We start from the raw sequence: 26,071 nt of genomic DNA, 5'->3' as shown, positions 1-26,071 counted from the left end.
CTGAAACGAAGAACTAAAGTTAGCCTCTTAAAATAATAATAATAATAATAATATATTCTTTCCAAATTTTTAGCATATTTGTCTACAATATGTAACGTTAAAGATGCATGGAGTCATGTCAGAGTTCAATCTAATACAAGGGATCAGTCAAACAGAAATGGGTGGACTGTGCTACTAGAATCTGAATTCAGAAATCAGAATTTTATGCTTTTTTATTTAATAAAGTGAACAAATAAGATTTGTAGATGAGTTACCTAAAATTCCATGACTTATATCAAAGTTACTGTTACATTAATTTTTTAAATATTTAGGGGGGGGAGGGTCACAATCTAACAGTAATTTCTTTGAATTTGGAAAAAAAAACTACCGTAAATACTTCTTACTGTATTAGGAAACGAACCTTTCCAGTGTACTATTCTGAAGTGTACTGTAATCTTTTATTTTCTTCACCCCCAAACATCATGCACACAAATATAATCATATGCATGCTGATCTACACGGCTGATACGGATAACAATGCCATGATATTTGTCTCAATGCCAGGGATCACTCTGCAGCTTGAGAGCTGGGAACAATGGGCATTTTATTGGTGTCTCTTCCATGGTAAGCAAATTAAACACAGGAAAAAAAAAAACTCACAACAATCTAAAATACAAAACAGCTTTATTAAACTGTTATAGGTGGAATAATATATTATTAAGCTTGCATTTTGAGTGGCCATATATAGTACACAATCTCACACATATATATGCAACTCACTCCTTAAGTTCACATATACTTTTATAGTTTTGTATGATTTCCAGTGTTACAATGTATTCATGCAAAATCCCAAGTCTGTGATGTATAGAGCTGTGTAAATGTTGGTGCTGATATTTTAATGACACGATTCATAAAAAAAAAGAAAAGAACAAATACTTAAATGCATCATTCACACTGAAAGATTTGAACATGAACCTACAATCAGACATGTTTTGTTCCTTTTCTGCTGATTCAAACAAAACACCTACAACATCATAAAGTATTGTATCAATACAAAATACTATAAATACCTTAAATGATGTAAATCATATAAAGGTTTTCTACATTTCTTTTATGATATTTAAAGAACAGGAGACATAAAATAGTTTCAACATTCTGACTATTAAGATACAAGCAAATGTGTGTCTTTGTGCCAAAAATAAAAGATAAAAAGAAAGTAAGTTATAAAAAAAGAAAAGAGAAGGTAAATTCCCATCCAAAAATCCCAATTATTCTCTAAACCAGGAAGACATGTGCGATGATGGCTGTACCAGACCATCATGAAAAAAGAAAACACTTAACAAATAAAAAGATTAAAACGCTGCAACATTACATTTGGTAGAATAATACAGCTAGGTACCAAAATTATCCATTTCATGACACATCTGAGGTAACAGTCTGTACATTCATCAACAAATAACAACCTAATCATACTGCAGGATTACTCTGTAGTAAAACATTTCACCATTAAACTGGACCTTAACCAGAACTAAAATCAAGGAATGCTATGGCATTAAGCGCTCATTATTTAAATAAAGAAAAACGTATGCAGCTAATACGCATTTTTGGAAGTACAATAGTTTATCAGAAAATGCATTGAATATTTCTGGAACAAATTTAATTATTTTGAAGTAAAGCTTTTCACACACAGTATCTGATCTGCATTAATAATAATAATAATAATAATAATAATAATAATCAAACTGCAAGAGAAAAAATAAAGTGTGAAAAACCTTTCTGAAGCTATCAGTAATATAACATGCCTGGTTTTATAGATCTGTAAAATGCCAATATTACAAAATACCACTGTAGTTCATCAATACTTGCATACAAATCTTTGTTAAACAAAAATCTAACTGTGCAGATAACATGCAATATTACTGTATCAAATTTGTCACAAGACAAATTTTAACACTTTATACTGCATAAGGCCATATTCTCCATTTATGTGCCCTTTAAAATGCGATAGATCAGAAAACACAATTAAAAATGATTGCAAAAAATTAATACGACTTGAAGGGCATACTCAGTATTTCAGTAGAAACTTTGGCAATAACGATTAAGACTTTTCTTTTTTTAAAAGCAGCATCACAAATTCTGTTCATTTTCTTGTCATTATGAATGCTCAATAAAATCACCTGCGATCAGTAATAATAATAATAAACAAAATCTAATTTCATTATCATGTTCAGGTATTGTAAAGTTCCTCACCAGAGCATAAAGTGTCATAAACTCTTTAGTACTTTGAATCTGACAAGAAAAGTGTAATAATACATTGCACATATTAACAATAATATTTAGTGGTAAGTCCAAAAAAAAAGAAAAAAAAGAAGAAGAAGAAGAAGAAGTGTGTATGTATATATATTGTAAAATGATATAGTCCAACACATAACAGAATTAAGGTACTCAAGCACGGTACCATGTTTACAGAATCTTTGCTCTTGCACCATTAAAACTGTCTGTAAAAGATTTGCTTGGATGTTGAAATGTTCCAGACATTATCTCACTGACAGAGAGTATATAGTCTTAAATAGAAGAAGATACCATGAAAAAAACATTAAGTTGAGAATAAAATTGATTATAAGGCATGAACATCTTGCATATTGCATTCCAAACAGCTTGATGATTGGCAATAAACTGCGTCATGCAGGGCTACAATTTCATAATGTGTTATGTCCCTTAATTCTTTATTATAATGGTTCTCTAAAGCAAAAAAACAAACAACAAGAAAATTACTTTGATTTACTTTGAATACTTTGATTATTCAAAATAATGCTATTACCTTTAAACAATCGATTTCAGTTATTAGAGAAAGCTTATTAGCAAGAATGGTTGCAAAATCTTTTTTGACATAAATACGTGATTAACAGCATATAAACATGGGATAATTAAAAGCTTACATGATTCTCATATGATGAAAAACTATATAGTTTATAGTAGAAAGAACCAGGTTTTCCGGTATACAAACAACTCAGGCGTAACTGTGCATATTCAAGCAAATATTGGACACACTGTAGTTAATAAGTGACAATAACAACAAAAAAGAAAATCCACAAAATGGAATATCCATTATTATAGATTTCAGCTAATCATTTCATCCAACCTAACAATAAGTGCTTTCTTTTCTTTGGAACATCAAATCACATAAAATAATTACACATTCCCAAATAGGTTTAAGTGTGTAAGTGCCAAAGGCCTGCAAAGGCATTCATACTATTTTTTTTATAAATGAATAATGATTGCTGACCAGGCCATTGTAGCAGCAGAGCCAATGTCATTCATATTGGCCAATCACATAACAGCCCTTGGTCAGCTCACGCCCACTGAGATGGCTTTTTGGAATATTATTGGCTGAAATGCAGGTTCTGTTCAAATACCAGGATAAAATTCTGAATTCACATCCATGGAGTGCAGCACAGGTTTTTGTTCAGTGTTGGACAGTCTGCTCAACACTTCTGCAGAAAGTGTGTAACTATTCCCCGACTTTTCCTCAAACCAGCTGTCTAGTGGCCTCTTGCCATCAAAGCTGGCAATAGGTGGCCCGTTGACAGCCAACGTAAGCAGGTCATTCATCTGTTCCAGAGTAAGTCTGGAGTGGTTATTCCTTCTTACTTTGTGTAAAGACTCCCGTCCTTTGTCACAGCAGACAGTCGATGTTGGCAAAACCTTCAACAACTGCAGGATTTGATTGAGCAAGGGAAATCGCTGCTTATATTTGCAGACATGACTCATTACTTCCTTAAAGCCATTCATGCTGAAGTAGTCGGCTTTGAGATCCCTCCATTCTCTTATCAGGCTTGCTCGTAAATCCACTCTGTCTGTGTGCAACAGCTCCCGACCTGATAAGGGAATTGTCTCCAGGTGGTCAAAAATGAGGTCGATCTCTTCCTCTCCATAGGTTTGGAGATCCTCCCGATTGTGTGGCCATGAAGACAGGTCAAGCACCTTGCAAGCCTGCACGACAGAATGGCTGTTCTGATCAATGCGCTGGGCCAAAATTCCCTGGGTCTTTTGGCAGATTTTTTCTCGGATGGACTGGAACTTCGATTCGGCCACCCGCAGGTTCTTGAGCTCTACTCCGTTGAAGCTCTCACGGAAATTGTCCTCAAACTCTTGCAGGTACTCTCCTGGCGAGTCGACTAGCTGACCGATCTCATGAATGGCTTCCACAATCTTGGCATCCACTTGAGAAACTAGTAGATAATCTCCCTGAAAAATAAAGGCGAGGCGTGACAGGATAGCAATGATATCCAAAAGGAAATAGATAAGCTTCACAGACTGGTAATCCATAAGGAACTGCAAGAGAGAAAGAGCAATGGCGGCTGCGTCTGCCCTTTGGGTCTGACCGCTGATGCCTTTAAGATGGCTCACCACTTCTAGATAGTCCTTGATGAGGGCATTTAGGACATTAGGCTCGCCTATGATCCACCGAACTGCTCGTATGTCCCCAAGGAACTCTGTCTCCTCAGACAGAGTAGGTGCTGTTGACCTCAGTTCGGTCATCATACGAGGGGAGTATCGATAAAAGCTTAACAAATGCTTTAAGTTGGTCTCCAAGTCATCTAAACACGACAGCTCCTTGCCACAGATGGAATCCAGTATCTCTAGATGGGGACGATGGATCATTACTGGAAGACATAAGATAAACGGGAAAATCTTTCGTATGGCTACATAGAGGTTTGTCCGAAGGCTAGAAGAGATGTTGGAACCATCAATTCCTAAACCAACCACAAGCATGTCCTGCAGCCGTAGACCTAGGACACCAAAGGCACAGTCAATAGCTTGAAGGTATCCATCTACACTGCTACCACTCAGTCTCTGCAAAGAGACAAATTCAGTAGCCGTTGGGCCCTCTGTGGAAATGAACTGCACGTAAACTGCAACGGTGTCTGCTAGCAAATCATCATTCTGCCCATCCATGATTACACCAAGGTAAGGTGAGAGACGGATCTTCTCTACCAAGTCTTCTTTAAATGCTCGGGAAATATGGTGAATAAGAATCTGGCAGTCGCTCTCGTTCATGTACTGATCAACTACTTTTAGTTCACACTTTTTTAACAGCTCAGCCAACGGCCGGATGTCAGAATACGGCCGTCCTTCAACAGCAAGATGGTAAGCAGCATTAAACAGCGTCATCATGTTCCGACACATCTCTTCTGTCTTCTCAGGATGCATGCGTAACTTGTATAACTGCAGACACTTTTTGTGGAGATTGCTCTGGCTGTGAAGCTTGATGGTGTGGATTTTGAACTGCTTGGACCCGATAATGAAAGCCGAAGTCCTTGATGATTGTACAGTATACTGCCGGCACACGTGGCACCACATCTCATTCAATGTCGGGGAATAACGTAAGAACCAGAATTTCTTTAGCCACTCTTGTTTAAAGCGGCGGATTCGGCGACCTGGGCTAACAGACAGTTTTGAGGAGTCGTCGGCCGCTACGATCATGTCCGCAGTTATGGATTCATCCGCAGAGTCAACATCCTGGTCATCCTCTTCCATAACAGTTGTAATGGGTGTCATCGCCTCGACCACTGCAAGAGACCAGAATTCGAAATATGACTTCATGCACATTTTAGAAATATCAAAATTATTTTGTGCAACTTCTGCATTCCTATTTTATCTGACTTAATATTAATCATCTTCCAATATCAAATGCACACCATGGCAATCCATTAATAGCTGATAATCAGACAGCAAACAGACTTTTTTTTTATTTCAAATATTTAATAAGACTATTAATTATACAGTGATATAAAAAGACAACATTTGTTGTGCATGAACATGCTCAGCACTGGGACACCCAATGCAAGTAAATTACCAACAGTGATCAATTACAATCATAACAAAGCATGACAATTCCATGGCTGAGTTGTCGCACCCATGTGCAAACGTACCTCTCAGGTCATCAGTCGGCAAGGATTCAGATGGCGTCAAGCCCAAAGTCTCTGTCTGCTCTTGCTGTTTAAAATGAAGCAGCTCTGCTTCCAGTTCACGTATACGTCTCTTCAGTCTAACACAGTTTGGGCAAAAAGATGTGGATGGCCCTTCACTAATCATCGTAGGCTCTTCCTGTACATCCTCTACTTTGACATATCTTTCAAGACTAGTCTCTAGCTGCTTTACAGGCACAAGTCCACATGGCGCAAGAGGCACTTTTCTCTCCGTCTGGCCCATGATTGTCTCCATAACATTTGGTGAAAATGTACTGGATTGGCTAAAGACATTGCTGCCCTTTGGTCTTGGTAACGATAGAGTGCTGTTTAATGGATTGTCTTGACATTGGCTTGCTTCCAGGGATGCCTCTACAACATCTTTGAATATGAGATCGATTTTTTTCTTCTTCACTTGAGGCTGGCTGTCTGCCTCGTCGCTCCCGTGTTTTATAAAGGTTCTCCTTCCATGTAAACTTGAGCGTAGGAGTGGGCCCTTGGCTTCTTCTTGGTGTTGGGTGATGTCTACTGAATTTAGACCTGGAAAAAACACCACCACAAAGCTCAGTATATATATGATAAATCATTATATAAAAATAAATAAATAAATAAATAAAAAAAAAACACAGACAATAGGGATGAACTAAACCTACTTTACTTACCTGTTCATCACTGCAGATAAAAGCCCAGGAACATTTCCTCCGTGATATTTTTATTGTTGACAAAAGTTTCCTTTTCAATTAATGATAAAATGTATTTATATTGTGGATCAATAAAAAGGATGACTGTGCAGAATAACCGAGCACAGTTTTGAGAGTGGAAACTCCTTTATTTTGCTATATAATTTCCTGCTACACTACTGCACTTATACCATTATTTAATTAATGCTTGGATACCATTGAGGTAGAAAGATTTTTCAGTACACCAGAGCCATGACCGGGCTGCCTGCTTCATGTGCGAAATCCTGGCCTCCCAGGAACTCCTTTAAAAGCCCAAACATGTGGAAATGGCTTGGAGTGAGGTCTACTGCAAGGTGGGAACAAGTTATGTGTCAGGTTTTTGAGGATCAGCCACTCAACTCACTGAATGTTCACTTCAGTGTTAAGGACCCAACCGGGGCAACTTGGTGGTGGTGGTGGGGTTTGAACCTGGCACCGTCAGATGAATAGTTCTATGCCCTAACTACTGAGATACCCCTGCCCAATGTGCTTCACTAAAAATTATTGCACCATTCAAATGTTTTACTGCAGCAAAAAAAAGTTTCATCACTGTACTGTGCTTCAAGTCTTCTGTAAATGTCAATCGGTTTTACTTCTTTTTTCACAAGAAATTTTATTAAGTGCCGATTTGACTTGATCGATCCTTGTAGATTTACTGTTAAATCCAAAATCTAGGAAACACATATATATTGGCAGTTGAGTACTCAGCTGTTTAAAGTAAGCAGTGCAACAGGCTTAATTTAATAAGAAACTTAACTTTAACTAAGAAATTGTACATTGCATGGCTGATCTTGATAATTACAATATCCTAAAAGGTATTGTTTATGCTATTGATGCTATCTAGTGCCTGTAGTGTATAGGAGATTACAAAATTTGGGTGCACTTGCTTCAGAAGTATTAAAGGAATCACAGCTAAATTATTAAACCACATCTTCATATTACATACTGTAGGTGGCACAGCTTGGGTTGCTTTCTGTGTGGAGTTTCACATGTTCTTCTCTTGACCATGTGGGTTTCTTGTTTCCTCCATGCACATATACAGTAAATAAGTGCACTGGTAATGAAATTTTCCCTGTGCGTGAATGTGTGTGCATCCCACGCAAAGACAAAGCAAGGAAAAATTGCTACTGAAAAGACATGTCTCTGTCAGCCGTTCAGATTTAAATGAGATGACGAGATGGTTCTGAGATGACAACAAGAGTGTATAGTTATGTACAGTATATACAGTATAGGGCTACATGAACAAAAAATCAAACAAAAAACCCCCCACAAAAACAAATAAAGTCATGCAATCCCAACCACTTGCATATATTTAACTGCATTCAGATCATGGTACCTTCATAAGTTCACTTATTTAATAACAACAATGTCAGATTTTGATATCAGTCACATTTACACAGTGTATAACAGAAAACTGGTGATTCACCAATCATTACAGAGATTAGCGAATGATTTAATCATAAAACCTTCAGCTGTAATTCACGTAACTTGTAACAAGGAGGCAGATCTAAACACTACTTGGTGGAGTTGCAGAGGTATGCCATTATTACTTCAGGACCAGCCAATCAGAAAGTGGGGATGGTACGTTCTGATGATCGGATTCTGATTGGATCCATGTGTCAAACTGTTGCCTTTACCAACTAGTATATACTTTAGATTTTATTTGTCACATACATGGTTGTACAAGTACAACAGTAGGGAAATGTGATAGATAAACAATATCACACGAAAAGAGTGTTGTGCATCACAGCCGTGCTGATATTCAGCACAATAAAACTTAGGTGTGACATTGCTTTTATACAACAGTTCCACAAACAGTTAAAATGTTATACAGTGGAACCTTGGATTACAAGCATAATTTATTCTGGAAGTGGGCTCATATTCCAAAACACTCAAACCAAATCTAATATTCCCATAAGAAATAATGGAGACTTAAATTATTCATTCTACAGCCCAAAAAAATAAATACATAAAAATAATTAACACAAAATATAAAGTAAAAAAATGAAACAAATTAAACTGCACTCTACCTTTACAAATAAGTAAAAATAAATCCAGACAGATAAATGTTTCTATTTGTGCGTGCAGGCACTGTGTACGTGTGTGTGAATCTAAACTACTCCACTCTTTTTACACACACGCACACCCACGACGGAAACACTGATGACACTCGATTGAGCGACACACTAACGCCGTGGTTCTCAAAGTGAGGGGCGCGCCCGACTAGTGGGGAATACAGGCATGACAGGTGGGGCGCAATGAACGGGAGAGAATTAGTGAAAAATAATAGGAAAGTACCTATTCTAATTCATGCTTTTCTTTATTGACAATAAAGATCGGACACTCGAAACTAAACAATCACACGCAAAGAAATGGATCATTAATACAAGTAAATTAAAATAACATCAGAGAAAAAGTGGAACCATAGTGCAACAATAACGGTTTAACGTCGGCATGTTAATTGCAGAGGAACAATATATAAGGAAACATTCGGTATTGTATACGTCATTTCATTTATTCCAATGTGTATGTTGATATTTCTGTATTTTTGTTAAAATTTACAATTTTATCAGGCAGTACTAGTCTGGCATTTCTAGTTTCCAGTGTGGCAACAAAGTTGCTTTTTAATCCTTCAGGCGCTGAACAGAAGGGAAGATCAATATCGTTCCATCATTAAATCCTTAGTTGCGCCGTAGAGAATAATGCTGTTTATGCTTTTAAACATGTATAATTTACCCGTGTGTGTTTTGTGTCTTAAACCTGCTGGCAGCAGACAGCATAAGACCCAACAAAGTAGGAAGACACTTAAAGACAACACACCCCAGTCACGTTAATAAGCCACTCGACTTCTTTGAAAGAAAGCTCTAAATACGTGATTAAGAAAGCCTGTTATAACAACTGCACATGTATTTTATCTGATTTGAACTTGGTGTTATTTGATTAGAAATTGATATTTAAATAAATAGTAAACTTGGCCGATTTCGTTATCATTTTGTTGACAAGTGGGGCTTGAAAATTCGCCCACCCCCTTAAGTGGGGAATGACAGAAAATGTTTGAGAACCACTCAACGGAATCCCTGCTGTAAAGTAAAAATTAAACCAATTAACCTGCACTTTACCTTTGAAAAGAATCACAACAGAGCAGTGTTTTTGTGTAGAGCAAAGAGAAAGAGTGTGTGTGGGCGTCTGTGTGTGTCTGTGAAGACAAAAGCAGGAGGGGTCTGTGTGTGTGGCACGGTGTCCAATGACGCGCGCACAGATACAAAGAGCAGGCTAATACAAAAGGAGCAAATGAATCTTTAACCTCCCTAATGAGACTTTCTTTTGCTTTACACAGTACACGTGCGCTGTACACACACTCATACAGACACAAAATAAAATATGTTTTACGCACACACATGTGGTCACAGTGTTACAGTAAACAGTACACACTGACGTCAACGTTGTGATCACGTGACCCTTGGCATCAAAACAAGAAGCGCATGCGTGATACATGACACTCAGTACTCGTAAACAAAGACTTGCTCGTTTTCCAAGTCAAAATTTATTAAAAACCCTTGCTCGTCCTGCGGAACACTCGCAAACCGAGTTACTCGCAATCCGAGGTTTTACCGTATACAGTTTCAAAAATTCACCTGTTGGAGATCCATTTTAAGAACATACCCAAACGTCCACTTAGTAATGGACACTTCCACTTAAAAAAAAAAAAACATCATCAGGGACATCAGGACATATCTCACCTGTGTCTGGCTTGCGGTTGGTGCTGTCCTGGGTCATACTCTGTAGACGCTTTGTGTACTCATCACTGTACCAAACACGAAGCTTCTCCCCGGCCGCCATTCTGCGACACACACGGAAGTAAATATGCTCACCATGCTGGAACGCACTCAAGTTTCTCTCGCCCTCCTCTGAAGACATCCGGATGTACCTGATCAAATAAAACACACAAAACAAAACGCATGAACAAAAGCTGAAAAAACATATTATGGAGTTTGCTTTTAGTGAGAACACTTGAAGACTGTTGATTTACCTCATCCAGTTTGCTATAGTTACATCACAGCCATCAATGGTTTTGTAGGCGTTACCTTCGCAGACAATCTAAAAGAAGTCAATCAGACTTTAAAAGGTTAACAAGCATCAATGATGCAGATATGTTTGAAAACACAAAACCCGTCGTACCATCCAGGAGTATTTTCCTGACGGTTTGTCGTGGGCTCCTATAAGCTGGCCTTGGTACGGGCCAAACAGAGCTCCCTTAGGGATATTCTCATCCATGCAGCACACATCCACGTCCTGACCTTCTCCAACGATCTGAATCCCGGAAGGCACAGTGAGAACTGCACGATCAGGCACTCCGAGCGCAGTGGGTGTATCAGGCACAAAGACAGGCGAACCATGAATTCGACATTCCTCAAGGAAATACTCCTTACATTCTTCACAGACTACATAACACAAAGACTTTTTAGATGCACTGTTATATGCAAAAACATTTGTCATTACTGTATGTCAAAAAATTAAAATAAATAAATCATGCTTCATGACAACGGAATACCTACACCAGCAATCAACGTTTCGTTGTTCCACATTCACACGACGCTCATGGTTCACTTTTTTCTCTTTAGGCTCCTCAGAAGATCCATCAATGACAGCACTGAAAATGTTCACATATTGCAATGTGTTTATTGCAAACTATTATCATCCTTTCTGTTTAATGAGACTCATAAACCAGCTGTTTGCCAAGGAAATGTATTTTTCTGTTCTGTTTCATTAGTGCTTATAACACATCCTATTTAATGTGCTACTGTTTATTATTAGATTTCAGAGTATTCCTGTATGGAGTAACCAAAAATACTACAGCGAGCAATATGTGCAATTTGCAGCCTTTATTCATAGTCATAAAAGAAGATAGCCAGTGTGTGGAAATCTCACACTTGAGCTCAATAAATCAGAATCCTAATAAAAAACACAGCAGGTACAAAGCTACAACTGACATTAAATGTTCATAGGGAACACTGGGTAGAACACACTGTTTCCTATACGTAAAAGATGCAAGTTAGACTCTTCTGCCGGGAACAAATATTAGAGACTTATGAAAAAACAAGCAATGTGGGCTGTCTAAGGAAAAAAAAAGCATTCTTAGGATATTTACCCTGTACTGCATTCTGGCTCAGTTTCCATACATGGCTCAGTGTGAAAGGCAGCAGAGTCCTCCATGGTCAATGCAGGATGAAGGGCTAAACCCTGACCTGTTTTCATGCAAACATCTTATGGCTGTGAAGAGAACAGAACAGTGAACTATTATTTTGTTAACCTGTTCATCAGTTTCATAACAGATCACTTCCTATGACTGGTAATCAGAGGTGAATAATGAAGTACAAAGACTGTATTATTGTACTTAAGTAATTTTTCATGTACCTGTACTTTTTCCTACTTGCATTTCAAATATAGTCTCTTTTGGACTATCACACAAAAGTGCATAATTTTCTAATCTAAATATTTGTGCTGCCATCCTCACCATAGCATGACTGCGCTTCACTCCACACAGAAAGGACAGAAACAAAACAGTTTCAGTATGTCTACGTTCAATTGCATAAACTGCTTGCCTTATGCAGGGCGACAATAGGAGCCAGTTAAGCAACTAAAGTACTGAACAATGCTACTGACCAGTCATTTCACTAATGTCAAAACTTGTTGCTATCAGTCTTTATTAACAGCATCACGTTCAATTATGTTTGAAATAACATAATTTATCGGAAAAGTCTGTCGGATATACCGGACCAGCCAAAAGTTAGAGGAGAGTTACCAGCCTCACCAATTAAAAGCACCTTAGATTAGAGCAGTTATGAAAGCTGTTCTAAGGATATTATTTTGGATGTCTTCAGCATTGTTTTACAACGCAAAAAGAAACTAAAATCAGGAATGACCATAGAATTAGGAGGTGTGTCCAAACTTCTGACCAGTACTTCATATCCAGAAAAATCAGGTTTCTTTGTGGAGTACTTGTTCTGTACTTTTGTACTTCAAGCACATTTTAGAGCTCATGCTTAGTTTTTCTACTTGAGTGGAGTAAATTTTTTGATAATGATTACCAAGTCTTTGGATTTTATTTGTTTCTTTCTCATAAGTTCGGTCGGGGTAGCTCAGTGGTTAAGCATTGGACTACCGTTCAGAAGATCCCAGGTTCCCAGATCCCACAACCACCAAGTTGCCACAGTTGGGCCCTTGAGCAAGGCCCTTAACCCTCAACTGCACAGATGTGTAATAAGATAAAAATGTAAGTAGCTCTGGATAAGAGCGTCTGCCGAATGCCTAAATGTAAATGTAAGTTAATGTAAACATCTTGATCTCAAGTAATGGTAGTATTCAGTACAATTTTAGTTATATACTGCTTACAAACTTAACAGTAATCGATATGTGGATGCAAGTCTCTAATGACCAGACCAGGGGTTATGATGGCAAGGAAAACTGAGATTACATATTATTTATATATATAAAAAAAAAAAGAGTTTTCCGAAGAAAGCAGGCCCGCAGGCCTGTATGCCAAATGTTATTGCCCAAAATATTCAAGAGATATTTATAAAGCTGCCATAGAAGCAAGTTACTATAAACTAAGCTAAAAATGACTGTTCAGGACATGCTTCTATTAGAATGCACGTGATCTGTTAAATAGAAATAACGGCTTTGGTGTTCTAGAATGAAATCTGCCCAGTCTTAGAACTGGACTGCATTGCCCTGGGAGGAGGGCTACAAAGAGAAATCCACCCTGAGCCTCTTATCAATATTTATAATCAGTATGTGATTTAAAAAAAAAAAAAAAAAAACATAGATAACTACTGTTGAAATGTATACATTACAGTTGTTACCGATGTGCTTTTTTTAAATTTAAATTTTATTATGACAGCAATGTGTAGTATTATGCTTGGTCTAAAGATTTTATGCATTTATTTATTAAGGATTGTATGATTTTTTTCACATCTATCAGTAAATCTTAAAGTAAAACAGTGTGTTCCGGCACTGGATTTTATATGAGCAGAGAATTAAATAATACCACGAGATCCAAATGGAGCTTTTTATGCAGCAGGATCATTTGTCTCCCTGTCTCACCATCTTTCCTGCTTCTCCCTCGCTCAGATTCAGCTGCACCCTCATCTTCCTCTCTTTAATTAGTTTCTACTTCTTTCTCTTCTCCTATTTTCTCATTTCTTTCCTCTGTGTACTTATCTCTGTCTCTCCTGCCTACTCACTTCTCCCTCTGCATTTCCTTTCATATCTTACTTCTGCCCAGTCTGTAGCCCTCTCTGGCTGAAAAAAAAGCAAACTAGCAACATTTTAAACCAGATTTTTACCTCTTTTGTGTTTCTTTATTTCATTTTCACTACTGTGACCGAAAGCAGGAAAAATATTGAAGGGTCGCATTGTTACAACCCACATATTTTTATTAACTTCATCAAGTCAATACATTACAAAGAAACTATTAATATAGATGTAACACAGAGTGACTGGTGCTCGCATGCTGTTCTCTGAAGGGAATGACACAGGTGAGCAACTACATCAGGAATTTCTTTGATAAATCAAGCATTTGTACAAATTTCTAAACGCATTACTTCTTAAATAACCAGAGTGTAGAGTACTAGGATGTGTAGTTATATGAATAGATTAGAAAATGTAGTAGGAATTATGGGAAAAAGCCTGCCCTTTGCTCAGATCCTGTTTGACTAATCGCTATCAGTTTGTAGATTTAAATGGTGACTATTCGGCATGTTCTCAAGTGATGTTTGGTGTTCCACAGGGTTCGGTTTTGGGCCCACTGCAATTTTATTCTACATGCTTCCTCTGGACAACATAACATAAAACACAGTTATATGTCTCAGCAAAGCCAGATGAGAAAAGCCAACTTAATAAAAGATAAGCAATGTGTGAAAGAGATAAGAGACTGGATGTTAATTAACTTTCTTCTGCTTAGTTCTGACAAGACAGAAGTTCTGGTACTTGTATCACATGTAACTAGAAATAACACAATAGCTCTGGATAAACTTTGTTTCATCACGTGCAACAGTAAAAGACCTTGGTGTGATTATAGATTCCAGTCTTTCATTCGAAGTTCATGTAGATAACATTACCAGGATAGCATTCTTTCATCTTAGAAATATTGGCTACATAAGCAATATATTGTCACTAAATGATGCAGAAAAATTAGTTCATGTTTTTATCACCTCAATAATAAAAAAAATATTATTGTAATGCCCTACAGTCTGGTTGTTCAACTAGGTACATAAATAAGCTCCAGTTAGTCCAGAATGTAGCAGCGAGAGTCCTCACTAGAATCAAAAGATACGAGCACATCAACCCTCTCTTATCCTTACTGAATTGGCTCCCTGTGAAATTTCACACTGATTTTAAAATACTACTATTTACCTATAAAGCACTAAGTGGTTTACTGATGGTGAAGTGACTGGTTACTTTATCTCTGGGAGCCCTCACATCTGTGATCCCTTCTGGCTCTCCCTTTTAGTTATGCTGTCACAGTTAGTCCATCCGGAGTCCCTGCCTGCACTCTGCACTATATTCACATTAACCTTATACATCATGTGATAGTGACCTTACCTAACTGTTAGCTCTCTCTCTCTTCTCTCTCCCCGTTTCCCCCGGTCGAGCTACATTTACCGCTCCTAAGCTGCCAGTGATCCAGACCCTTTCTGCCCTCTGGATCTGTCTGACTGACCGGATGCGTGTGGTGACTGGGCACGGTTCCACTTTACCATTAAGCTGTGTTTACCATTAAACTATCCTTTGATGTCTTGCGACTGCTGTCGCTCGATAGGTCAGGACTGGAATTTCCTACAGTTTTGTACCAAAGGCCTTAAATAATAAACTGCACTCCATAATAACTTAAACACATCATCTGTTATATTGAACTTCCAGCAGCTCAACACACAGAACGACTGCAAAACAATCCCTGATCTCCCAAATAAGGATGGGTTCCCTGTCGAGTTTGGTTCCTCTAAATGGTTTCTTCATCTCAGGGAGTTTTAACTTGCCGCCATTCTCATATCACATACACATTTCCATAATTTTCTTTTGATTCTGTAAATCTGCTTTGTGACAATGACCATTGTTTAATGCCCATTACAAATAAAATGTATTTGAAAGGAACTGGTTGGTTTTCTAACTGCAGCTCTTGAGGAATTTTCCTGGTCTGCAGTGGTCAGGACATACCAAAAGTGACCCAAGGAAGTTAAAACTCTGAACTGTCGACAGGGTCATGGGGCCAAGACGCCATAGTTACTATAGCTCAATTTGCGGAAAAGGTTAATCGTTTGTTAATGGTTGTGACAAATAGATGTCGGAACACACTGGTCATTACTGATTCGGTGGCAAAGAGTGAACCTACTCGATATAAGGGAGGTGGTCATAATGTTGTGGCTAATCAGTGTTTATAAGCCAAGCTGTTTTTTTTTGTTGTTGTTGCTAAAACGAAGTTAAATAAAATAGACGCATTGTGGTGTTCAGACAACCAGGCGATAAACACCATGTACCGACTGTCCGGCAGTGAGAGTGTGACTGACAGAGGCAGAGAGTCGCAGCGCGCGACCCGATTATTTTGAGCCGTCGACGTGCTTCGGTTGAAAAAGCTGCAAGCTGATTGGTGGACTGCCCCGTCAATCACACACAAGGCTAGTCAAAGCTGAGACGAGACGAACGTTAGCACTACAAACATACAAACCTCAAATCTCCAGCTTTTCACGGACATTTAAACAAACCCGGGGCTTTTATTAAAAATAGTGATAATAAATACTAAAAACTCTCGAGGACCAGGGGTCGAGCTCGCACGCCGTCCCAAAGGCTACTGGAGAAAAGTTTCTCCTCGGTTAGCTTCTAAACATGGAGGAGTTTCGCACTGCGCAGGCCACTGGCGACTTACCTAGCGCTTTCGGAAGCCATTTTCATTGGCCACAGTCAGTGTGGCTAGTGCGGGACTCACCTTGTGCACAAGACAAGACGCGGTCCGTCCCGAGCTCCTCGCTTTCCCTGCTGGGCATCAGTCGCGGCGACTCGCACCCCGACCTCCGGCTGATCAAACTAGCCTAGGAGAGAGCCAAACTTTCAGCTCCTCACATCTTTTCTAACGAGTCAGCTGCTTCTCGCAGCTTTGACCACCATCTTTTTTTTATTACAGGAAATGACATGGAAAAACGGAAGAAAGCTGCGTTTATGTCGAGAAGCGGTTTTAACCTGCGAGAGGACTGGAAAAGTTATCATGTTCCAGGAGAAGTTCATCTCCTCCATCATGTGCATTTAGTTTGTGTTTAGAGCCCACACCCTGCCCTGATCACAGCTAGGGCATTTAGATATTCTTATTATTATCCAAAAAAAATTGCTGTACAGTAAACTCTTGGATAATGCAATTAAAATAACAGGATTTCACAACACTTTGTAAAATCACATTCAAACAGCTCCCTTCCCTTAATAATAACAATAACAAAAACCACCATCTTTAGCTCCTTTTTTCTGACACCAAAGTCTTAGATCTACACACAAAGTGTCAAACAGAATAAATTTAAATAATTGTGGCATGCTGTTACGGAAAAATAATCAATGAGACGCAGCCTGGTGCTGCAAAGATGAGTTCTAAAGCCAGATCTGAACTAATCCCTTACCATAAATAAAACTTTAATACAGAGCCATCTTTGGTTATGTTCACATTGTAGGTGAAAGTGATCCATATCTGAACAGAATGAACAAACCAAACCTGTATGCGCAAAGGAACCATGCATTACATGATGCATTCACGCTCGGTGCAAAAAAAGGGTACGTTCTCCAGTCATTTCTTTGATTCGCATCCTTAGTTTCTTTAAAAGTATGAAACTTTAAATTTTCTATTGGCACTGCAGTTAGGTTGTGCTAAAGTCATGTTCAGGCATTTCTGTTTGAGATCTCAGTCCAGTTTCACACCCCTAATGCTTAAGAATTCTATCTCCATCTTTCTAAACATGGAAATCTAATATGAGTTGTTGAGTTAGATTGATGTGAAAGTCACGAACTCGGCTCTGAGATCTGAGGGAAAAACATCTGTATTTGATTAAGAAACACAATAGAAAAAAATATCACATGTATTACATTTTGCCTGCAGTGGGACACTAGTTTCTGGTCACTTATAAAACATTAGAACCGAGGTCTTGAATCTAGATGCAAGGTGTAACACATAAGGAATAAATTATAATAATCATGGCATGTTGTTATAGAAAAATAATACATGATGTGGTGATGGGATGCAGCCTGAAGTAAAGAGTAGATTTCTACATTCTGTTCCCATCAGTAAACTGTATAATTCTGTGTAAATAAAATAGCAAATTACTACCAAGCGAAAGCAAAAGCTGCTAAATAAGCCGCAAGAATATTAAAACATCGGACGTTCATTCAAAATATTTAGCAGACCAAGTTTCTTGGTAAATTTATTAACAAAATGATAAAATAAATAAATACAAATTGATCAATTGCTCCTAATAACAATTTTGTCTCACGTTCCCTACAGTATTTCTAAACACTGCATACAAACAAATCAGCACAGGCTCAAATACATGAGAGAGGTAAGAGAACCAACCAATTCACTCACAATGTCAGGCGAAAAAGACAAAGCAAGAGTTCTGTAACAGAAAGAATTCATAAAAATAAACACACTCCTTTTTAAAACCATTATGAAAAATACAAACAATTTTACAAATATTTATATTGTGTAATAAACAATTTACACATAGTTCAGCACACCAGGTGAACGTTTTGTAATTACTCAAATCGCTACAATGCATTTTGTGTTTCTTTAGTGGAAGATATTTTTTTCCTTTTTTAAAATTCTTCTTCTTTTTTGCACGCGTAAACAAAAGTACTCCAATTTAAGAGTTGACTGCAGATGAGGTAAAAGACAGACACGCATGCATGCACGCACGCACGCACACACAAATGCATACACACAGGAGATGTACAATACCAGGGAACTTACTGTATAATGAAATGCATCAACAATACTAGAAGGCCACAATCATGACTGAGTATAAAGAACAAAACAAATGAAAGACATGACCAACATGTCAGGGGAAATATAATGCACATGTGTGAATATGAAAAACTAGCAGGTTAACGAGATGTACAACTGGAATGGATATGTAATGTTCCCATATATGCATAAATGTAGTCCCCATTTTCTCACTTCTCAGTTATTGTAAACCCCAAATAACAGTGCACTGAAGAATAACTACTACTAATAATAATAATAATAAAAAAAAACTAAACAAAAGTGAACATCTGCCAAAGCGGACTTTCCGCGTGATGATGCAAGTTGTTAGTTAGCAGATAAAAGAAATCAAACAGTGATATGTATTTTAAACATAAAAGTCTTCCTTAAAGCGAAATGCACGTATGCAGTCTCTTTGGGTATTTTGATTATAGAATGTGAACGTGGGCCTCTAAGATGTTTTCTTCGGTCACCCATCACTCTCAAAATAATCAAATTTCAGCATGGTTTACATAAAAAAAAAGAAAACAGTTTAAAAAAATGCTCCATTTAGTCATGAGATGAAATACTCCACATAAGGATGAACAACAAGCTCGGTGGCATTCTAATTATAACTGCATGTGACTGTTACAGTGTTTGACTGATTATTTACTTAACCATGTGCCAGAATAACAAAAATGACACAAGGAAAGTGTATTTGTTCAACAACCACCTCTTTTTTTTTTTTTTATTATTTATAGACGCACAGTGTGCATGGACTGTCATTTTTTTATGTCACTGCCAGCAATGTTCAGTGGAAAATAAAATAATCCAGCATAAAATTCTACAAATTAAACTCAAAAATAAATGCATATTCAAAACATTACTATTAAAAAAAAAAGTTGCATAAGAAAGTGGCGTTTGCTATTGAACTGATTGGTCCTGTGGTGTTTCGGTGCTTTTGTTAAATCGATGCAGCTTTGCAAGTGTTCTTTGATCGGTCCTAAGCTGCCAAAGCATAGGCTAAATTCGGAATACCCGAAAAAGCATCATTTGCCTCTGAAATCGGAAAAATGTTAGCTGTTAATTTGTTAATAAAAAGACGTCAAACAGTCCCAGCTAGTGAAAAGGAACATACTCGCTTAACCTTAATGACGAAGCTCTATTACTAAAGAGCAGAATGTCGCTAGCGGGAAACGCTATTCGGATGGTACACTAAAGACAAGTGATTAAAATATTCCTTAGTGTACTTTTAATACTAATGGTATCACTACTAAAAGTGCATAAACAATAGGCTTATTTTTCTTCCGCCCTAAAGTTGCTTGCGGCAATTAAAATGGTCATCAATCAAACAAGTCAGATTTGACCACTAAACAAAAGTAATTTTTCCACATGAGAAGAATCTTGGTTTTCCTTACCGACCTTTCTTTATACTTTTTACGATCATAAATGACACCATTGTTATGGGTGATCAAAATAACTTAAGAACATCTATTAAGGCAACTCCTTAACCTGAACATTAAGCTGTTTAAGCTTCCATTTTAAAAGGGAGTGTGTGAAACATCTTGGTCAACCACAGACAGCCAGAGACAACCACCACAAAATTAAGCAATTAACACCAAATCGTTTCACCCCATTTTACTTTTGTCAGATAAAATCACAACTTGCGGCTGTGCTTCTTTTTTAAGGACGTGATGGACTAAAGTTCTGAAAGACTCAAGGACGGATCTGTGGTAATGTACAAAACGCACGACGGGAACCTATATCGGGAGATAATGTAATAAAGGCACTCTAGGGCACCTCTACAGAAAGGAATGGAGGTGTATTAAGTCAAAACCCTCTCACCCTGACAATGCACTAGACAGTGAGGGGTTTTAGAAGGCCATATGATGTTCTTTCAGGTTTTTTAATTTAAAGTTATATTATTAACGGCCTGGATATAACGGGTCATCATTCTGCTTTTTAGTCCTAAGTGAAGAACAGAAGTATAATGGAATGCCGGGAGCTGTTTCGAGTTTCACAGTCACGCAAAGGGAAGTGCAGCGTGCTTCCGATTGACTCCAACTGAACAAATTTGTTTTGTTTGTCTACCTTTTAATACAAAGTGTGTTACTATGTTAGTTTGGTTACATCTTAGTGAAACAGTCTGAAATCACGAGGCCTGTTTTAGCCCTGCAAACAGCGGTAATTGTGCAATATAATTTACATGGTACAATGAATAATGTTTGATATTTATTGTTCGGTAATAGACTACTGATCTGTCAACATAGTACACATAAAGATATGTCAATTTGGAAAGAGGTGATGTAAACACATTTGAGGTGCCAGCTGTGCAGTACCATTAAGACATGATTTACCCCAGTGCAATCTTTAAATAAATGCAAGGAAACAGGAGGACTCAGTGGAGAAGAAGTGTACTAGGCAAAATGTGCGTCTGATGTTTTTTTTTTTTTTTCAGGGTAAATGAATAAAGAAAGGCTGAAAAATGAAACTGGTACAATGTCTGACTGAAGGCTTCCAGTTGCCCAGTTTGATCACGCATCCTTGGAACAAAAATATGTTGGCAAACGTAATGGTAATTAACAACTCTTTTTCCTAAGCTTTGTCTTACTCTGAGTCTTTCCCGAAGTCGGTGTGTTTGCTTTAGCGATTTTAAATAAGCTTGTGCTTTGAATCCAGGGTTTTCCGTCTTTGTCTTATTACTAAACTTGGCTCAAACGTCAAACCCTCACGTTTAAGTCAGCAAAACTGTGAAGCATTATTGTTGTCTATGAATATGTTTACCATATAGAATGATTGAAGGGAAGGAAAAAAGGACCGATAATGTATTTCCTGTTCTTTAGACTAGACATAAAATGCATTAACGTCTACGTTCTTAATGAAGGGGGGAAAATTTGGCAGTTTGGAATAATAAAAAATAAAACACTTATTATGCAATGCCCTTCTGCTTGCAACAAAGAGCTTCTTGCATAAACGATGCCATTTTAACACCTCTGATATAGCAAATTACTGTTTTAAGAAACAGAAAAGCACTTATTTTTGTGTGAAGACTAGGAAGACCTGAATACATTTTGCTATTAACAAAAAGACAAAATACTCCTCAGACATGGACACCACCTCTGCCGCCCCCCTCCCCCCCCAACTTGACACAGTGAGTCTGCAGTGTTTCACACCAGGGTGCAGTAAAGACTCGCTTCAAAAGAGCAGCATCTTTTTCGTACTCATCGGATGCTGCCATCAAGAGACACAGTTGCGTTTCGTCACACCAATCAGACATTGTTCTCGTCTGATGTTTAGTCTGAGGTGTACTCGTATATGGGTCTTCATTTTTACCATATCGTTCGCGTTCTACAGCTCATATGAAATGAAAAAAGGATGGAGAAATCAGCATTCTGTAGTCCTGATTCAGTCTTCAAATGCCTGTGACTTCAGAAGCCTCTGCGCTCCTGCTGCTGGCGAATACTGATGCAACTTGTCCAGCTCAGAACAAGAAGCTTTTGGTTTAGGAAGGGTCCTCTCAGACCTGGCTGGGGGACACGACGAGGGTGGACAGAGCATGCAGTCTTTGGACACGTGTGACCTGCCACCCTCTTCCCAGAGAAAAGGAAACTAAGACAACTTAAAACAATCCCCATGAGTTTCAAGGGCAACTGTTGCAGGCACACACTGGTGTGATGAGATATATTCAGTTATCCTTCTCCTTCATTATTCATTTAATTCGGTTTTGTTTTGCTTTTTTTCTTTCATTTATTATGTCTTTTTAAAATGGTCCACTAATTGGTATGACACTGTTATAAGCACCTTTCTACAGTCTTTGTTGGTTGTGTTAATTGACTGATTCTTTTTTGGGTATAGAAGTACTGTTGACAGTCTCACCTTTCACTGGGAAAAAAATATTAAAATGCACATATATATGTATAATATATAGAGAGATTGGCAACTAGGTGCACCGGTGCTGGATGCAATAAAAGTTGTTTTTAAATGTTTGGGAGAAGGAGAGGTATACTTAGTTGAGCAGACTGGGATAAGACTCATTTGGAGATGTCCACGCTGTTGAGTGCCACTGGCAAAAGCTGTTCTACATTCTTTCCATTGTTGGTGTTCTTGCCGTGGTCCAGGTCTTCTATGTCCATCACGAGTGGCTCTTCGCTGTTGCTGGCATCTGAAGTTGTATTTTCAGAGTTTGTCATGTCCTCTCCCATCTCTCCGCGGCTCTGAGAGTCTGTTCCGCCATTCTGTTTGACCTCTGTAACCTCTGTTGGCTTCACAGTCTTCACTGTGTCCATGTCGTCTCTGACGGTCATGTTACTGGCCTGTGTGACTCCTGACTGTTTCGGCTCAGCCTCCGGAGTGACGGCTGCGGCCGAGTCGGCCATTTCGCCCACTACAGGCTCGGCTTGGACCTTGTGCACCGTGCCTGCTGCAGGGACTTGCGCACCAACTTGTGCAGGGTTCTGCTCAGACCCCGAAGGCTTGGCACACAAATGTACTGTACTCTTGGGCTCTTGGGAGGCCTCAGTTTTGACTTCAGGGTTGCCCTCCTGGGTTGTGCCAATCGCCACAGTCTGAGAAAGATTAAAGCTGTGAATGAGGCGTACCAGGTGTTTCACTTTCTCCAGCGAGGTCTGCATTTCCTTTTGCCGGGCCAGGATGCCATTCTTGGTCTCCATGCATTTCTTAGACATTAAAGAGAAAAGCATATTGTGTTAGTAAGGAGTTTGTTAGAAAAGAAAGAGAGAGAGCGAGAGAGAGAGAGAGAGAGAGAGAGAGAGACAGAGAGAAACCCTAGGCTTATATGTATGGCAACTGGAGCAGAGCATCAATACTGTACACAGTCACATTACTCAAACTACTGCAATCAAACTATAACAAATACATTTAACCCAAAGAAAGCTAGAAGAAACATCAGGACTAAATGGAAGAAGGGCGGACGTACAGTAGTTACACTTAGGGTTCATCTTTACGCAATAAATCTTTTTCAGCAGACAAAATTAGAAGTTTGTTTGACAGTTTTACATCTACAAATTATGATGTTTTAACTGAATTTAGCTCTGCACTGCATTATGGACATATGCACTGATTTGAAAACTGTAAAATAAAACAATGCTTTTATTCAAGACTTTTCAGAATTCCTTGGAATTCCTTGGAATCCTTGGAAAAAAAAAACATTTGTGAAGTAATTTGATACCATTCTGTTACCAAAACCAGCAACAACAGATGAACCTAAGCTCTGATTATTTAATTGTGGTCAGTTAAACTAAGACTTGAGTACAAAAAAAACAAAACAAAAAAAACCCACAACTTGTTTAAAATACACTTGTCTAACGTGTAGTTGTGTGTAAATTTAAAGTTTGTGTGAGCTAAAAATTTATGATGGATTTTAACCCTTTTTTTTTAACTAGAGGCTGATTGTCTCCATATTTATGTGTGTCACCTGTAAATCACCAAGTGTGTTTACACCATGTGTGATTAATATTTGGTGATGCTCACAAAACTCCATAAAAAAAACTAAGAGCGGAAAAAAGTTTTCTTGCTAATAGACGTGGAGTTTCTCTGTTTCTCTGCTACAAGGAAGAGGACAAACCATGACAAAGCATTTTTCAAACTGACCAGATGCCAAGGCAGACGGGAAAGACTTGTCCGCCAGCTTTCATTATGTACCAGCTCGTTCACGAATACAAATTCTGACCTTTGTACTGCCTTGGCTTACTTTTACCGTCTGCAAATATCAGCCCACATACCCCTGTTATACAGCAGCATTTCATCCTAATTGAATAACTAGCCTTATTAGCCTTTAAAGAGATTTGGGTCGACTTACTGTCTTTTTTTAATATACATGTAATGATTCCTTAATGCTGTTTAGGCCTATATGAGATCATATAGAAAACCAAAAAGAAATAGTTTCATTAAATTAGTGGAAAAAGTTTTTGAACTTGATCAACTGAGGTTTACGTTAATTGTTCAAAATATGCACAAATCTACACACACTTTTTGTAGGAGTAGCACAAGTAGGCTACAGTTTATAGGATTGTTATGAAGAATACCTTTTATGTGTATAAACTCTCACAGAAGGATTTATCCACATTTCCACTCTAATTCGACTTGAAACAAGGCCTGATGTTTGCACCTATGAAAGAAATCTTGCCTCACCTTATAAACAGAGCTTGGTGACAGTTAACCGAATTGTCTACCGTTTATGGACACTTACCGTTATAGAGTTGCTCAGCTGCTTGCCTTTTTGTTCCAGTTGCTCTCGCTCTAATTTAAGCTCAGCACTCCACTTCATGAGTTTCTGCTTTTCTTCTTCTTTTGCTATTCACCGCAAAACAAGGTGAGTTTTTAAATGAACTATATTTTAAAGCATGGCTCTAAAACAGTGTTTTCTGTTTCATTTGAAGGGTTAATTACAAATATTAAAGCAATATGAGGAAGTTCACAGAATGGAGACACAACCAAAATGTTGCAAAAATAATCTTTGGTCACTAAACATGTGGTTATTCCTCACTACATCTGGAATCTTAACCTTATTAATAAGAAAGTTTTACCTTCTTTATATGCAATGTAGGAATGTACAATCGCCAGGGTCCCGGGCCATGGAATGGCCTCCTCTTTTTTTAGTATCTGAAAAGAAATATGACGTTAGCACTGGCGTAAGATCAATGAAATCATGGGACACCAGATTAAGCCCCTTTCCCCAGTGATCAACTGCTAATGGTGTAGTGATGAACAAATAAAGGAGTTCAATGGGAGTGTTCTGGATGCCAGCTTCCATTTACATGATGAGTGAAATAAAAGGACAATTGATATAAGACCATGGAAAGTTACAAAAAACTTATAAGCAGCCTTATTTTTTGGTATGGGTTAGGGAATGTATAATTGAAACTAATCAAAGAAAGAAAGAGAGAAACCTGGTCTTAGATATTACTGTATTTATGTGTCTGAAAAGCCTGATAAGTTGAGGTCAGGTTAGCAGGATTCAATGCAGGTAGATTAACCAGTTTGGGGATCGTCATGGCAGAGTGATGTAGTTTACCTGGTCTTTACATTTGGGACAGATCCACATGCCTTTAGGAATATTTTTGAGGGGCGGGTCCAGGCAGTCGAGGTGGTAGACGCGTGAGCACGTGTCGCACATGAGCAACTGGCCACTACGTCTGCACACAGTGCAGAAATCCTCATGGATGTCTCCCTGTCAGGAAGAACGGCACGGGTCAGTACCACCACCCCTCTGTGCCGGACCAATCAAATGGGGGAGAGGGCAGGGCAGGGCAGGGCAGGAAAGGTCTGACTACTAGCTTAAAACTATACCTTAAAGTACAACCCATTACATAAATAAATCCAGATTTATTTGAATAAATTTAGATCAAATAGGTGTAGCACCTGTCTGAAATTGTCTGAATAATTACTATTAA

At 38.2% G+C, this 26,071-nt stretch overlaps 2 protein-coding genes across 7 annotated transcripts in view; both read right to left on the bottom strand.

The window, feature by feature from the left end:
* Positions 1-646: 646 nt before the first annotated feature.
* Positions 647-17,070, bottom strand: prdm11 (PR domain containing 11). 2 transcript variants are annotated; one of them, XM_053480815.1, is made up of 8 exons: positions 16,653-17,070; positions 11,820-11,941; positions 11,227-11,321; positions 10,850-11,112; positions 10,701-10,768; positions 10,411-10,598; positions 5,916-6,491; positions 647-5,552 (listed from the first exon to the last, which is right to left on the bottom strand). In XM_053480815.1, the coding sequence occupies exons 2-8, from the start codon at positions 11,924-11,926 to the stop codon at positions 3,388-3,390; spliced, it is 3,462 nt and encodes a 1,153-aa protein (XP_053336790.1). In that variant the 5' UTR covers positions 11,927-11,941; positions 16,653-17,070; the 3' UTR covers positions 647-3,387. The 2 variants fall into 2 exon arrangements, with proteins under 2 accessions (XP_053336790.1, XP_053336797.1); XM_053480822.1 differs by lacking the exon at positions 5,916-6,491.
* A 1,040-nt stretch (positions 17,071-18,110) lies between these two features.
* The window catches only part of phf21ab (PHD finger protein 21Ab), a 34,175-nt gene continuing 26,214 nt past the window's right edge, over positions 18,111-26,071 (bottom strand). For 3 of the 5 annotated variants that reach the window (XM_053476407.1, XM_053476406.1, XM_053476408.1), the window contains 4 exons: positions 25,693-25,848; positions 25,205-25,280; positions 24,868-24,971; positions 18,111-23,335 (listed from right to left, as the gene is read on the bottom strand). In XM_053476407.1, coding sequence (XP_053332382.1) covers positions 22,691-23,335; positions 24,868-24,971; positions 25,205-25,280; positions 25,693-25,848 — 981 coding nt within the window. In that variant the 3' untranslated portion in view covers positions 18,111-22,690. The remainder of the gene's footprint in view (positions 23,336-24,867; positions 24,972-25,204; positions 25,281-25,692; positions 25,849-26,071) is intronic. The other 2 variants (XM_053476410.1, XM_053476409.1) reach the window with 1 other exon arrangement.

The sequence above is a fragment of the Clarias gariepinus genome, chromosome 2, assembly GCF_024256425.1.
Source record: "Clarias gariepinus isolate MV-2021 ecotype Netherlands chromosome 2, CGAR_prim_01v2, whole genome shotgun sequence".
In the NCBI taxonomy this organism is placed as follows: Eukaryota; Metazoa; Chordata; class Actinopteri; order Siluriformes; family Clariidae; genus Clarias; species Clarias gariepinus.
The sequence above is the reverse complement of the archived record's forward strand: the minus strand, read 5'-3'. Positions and strand labels throughout refer to the sequence as shown.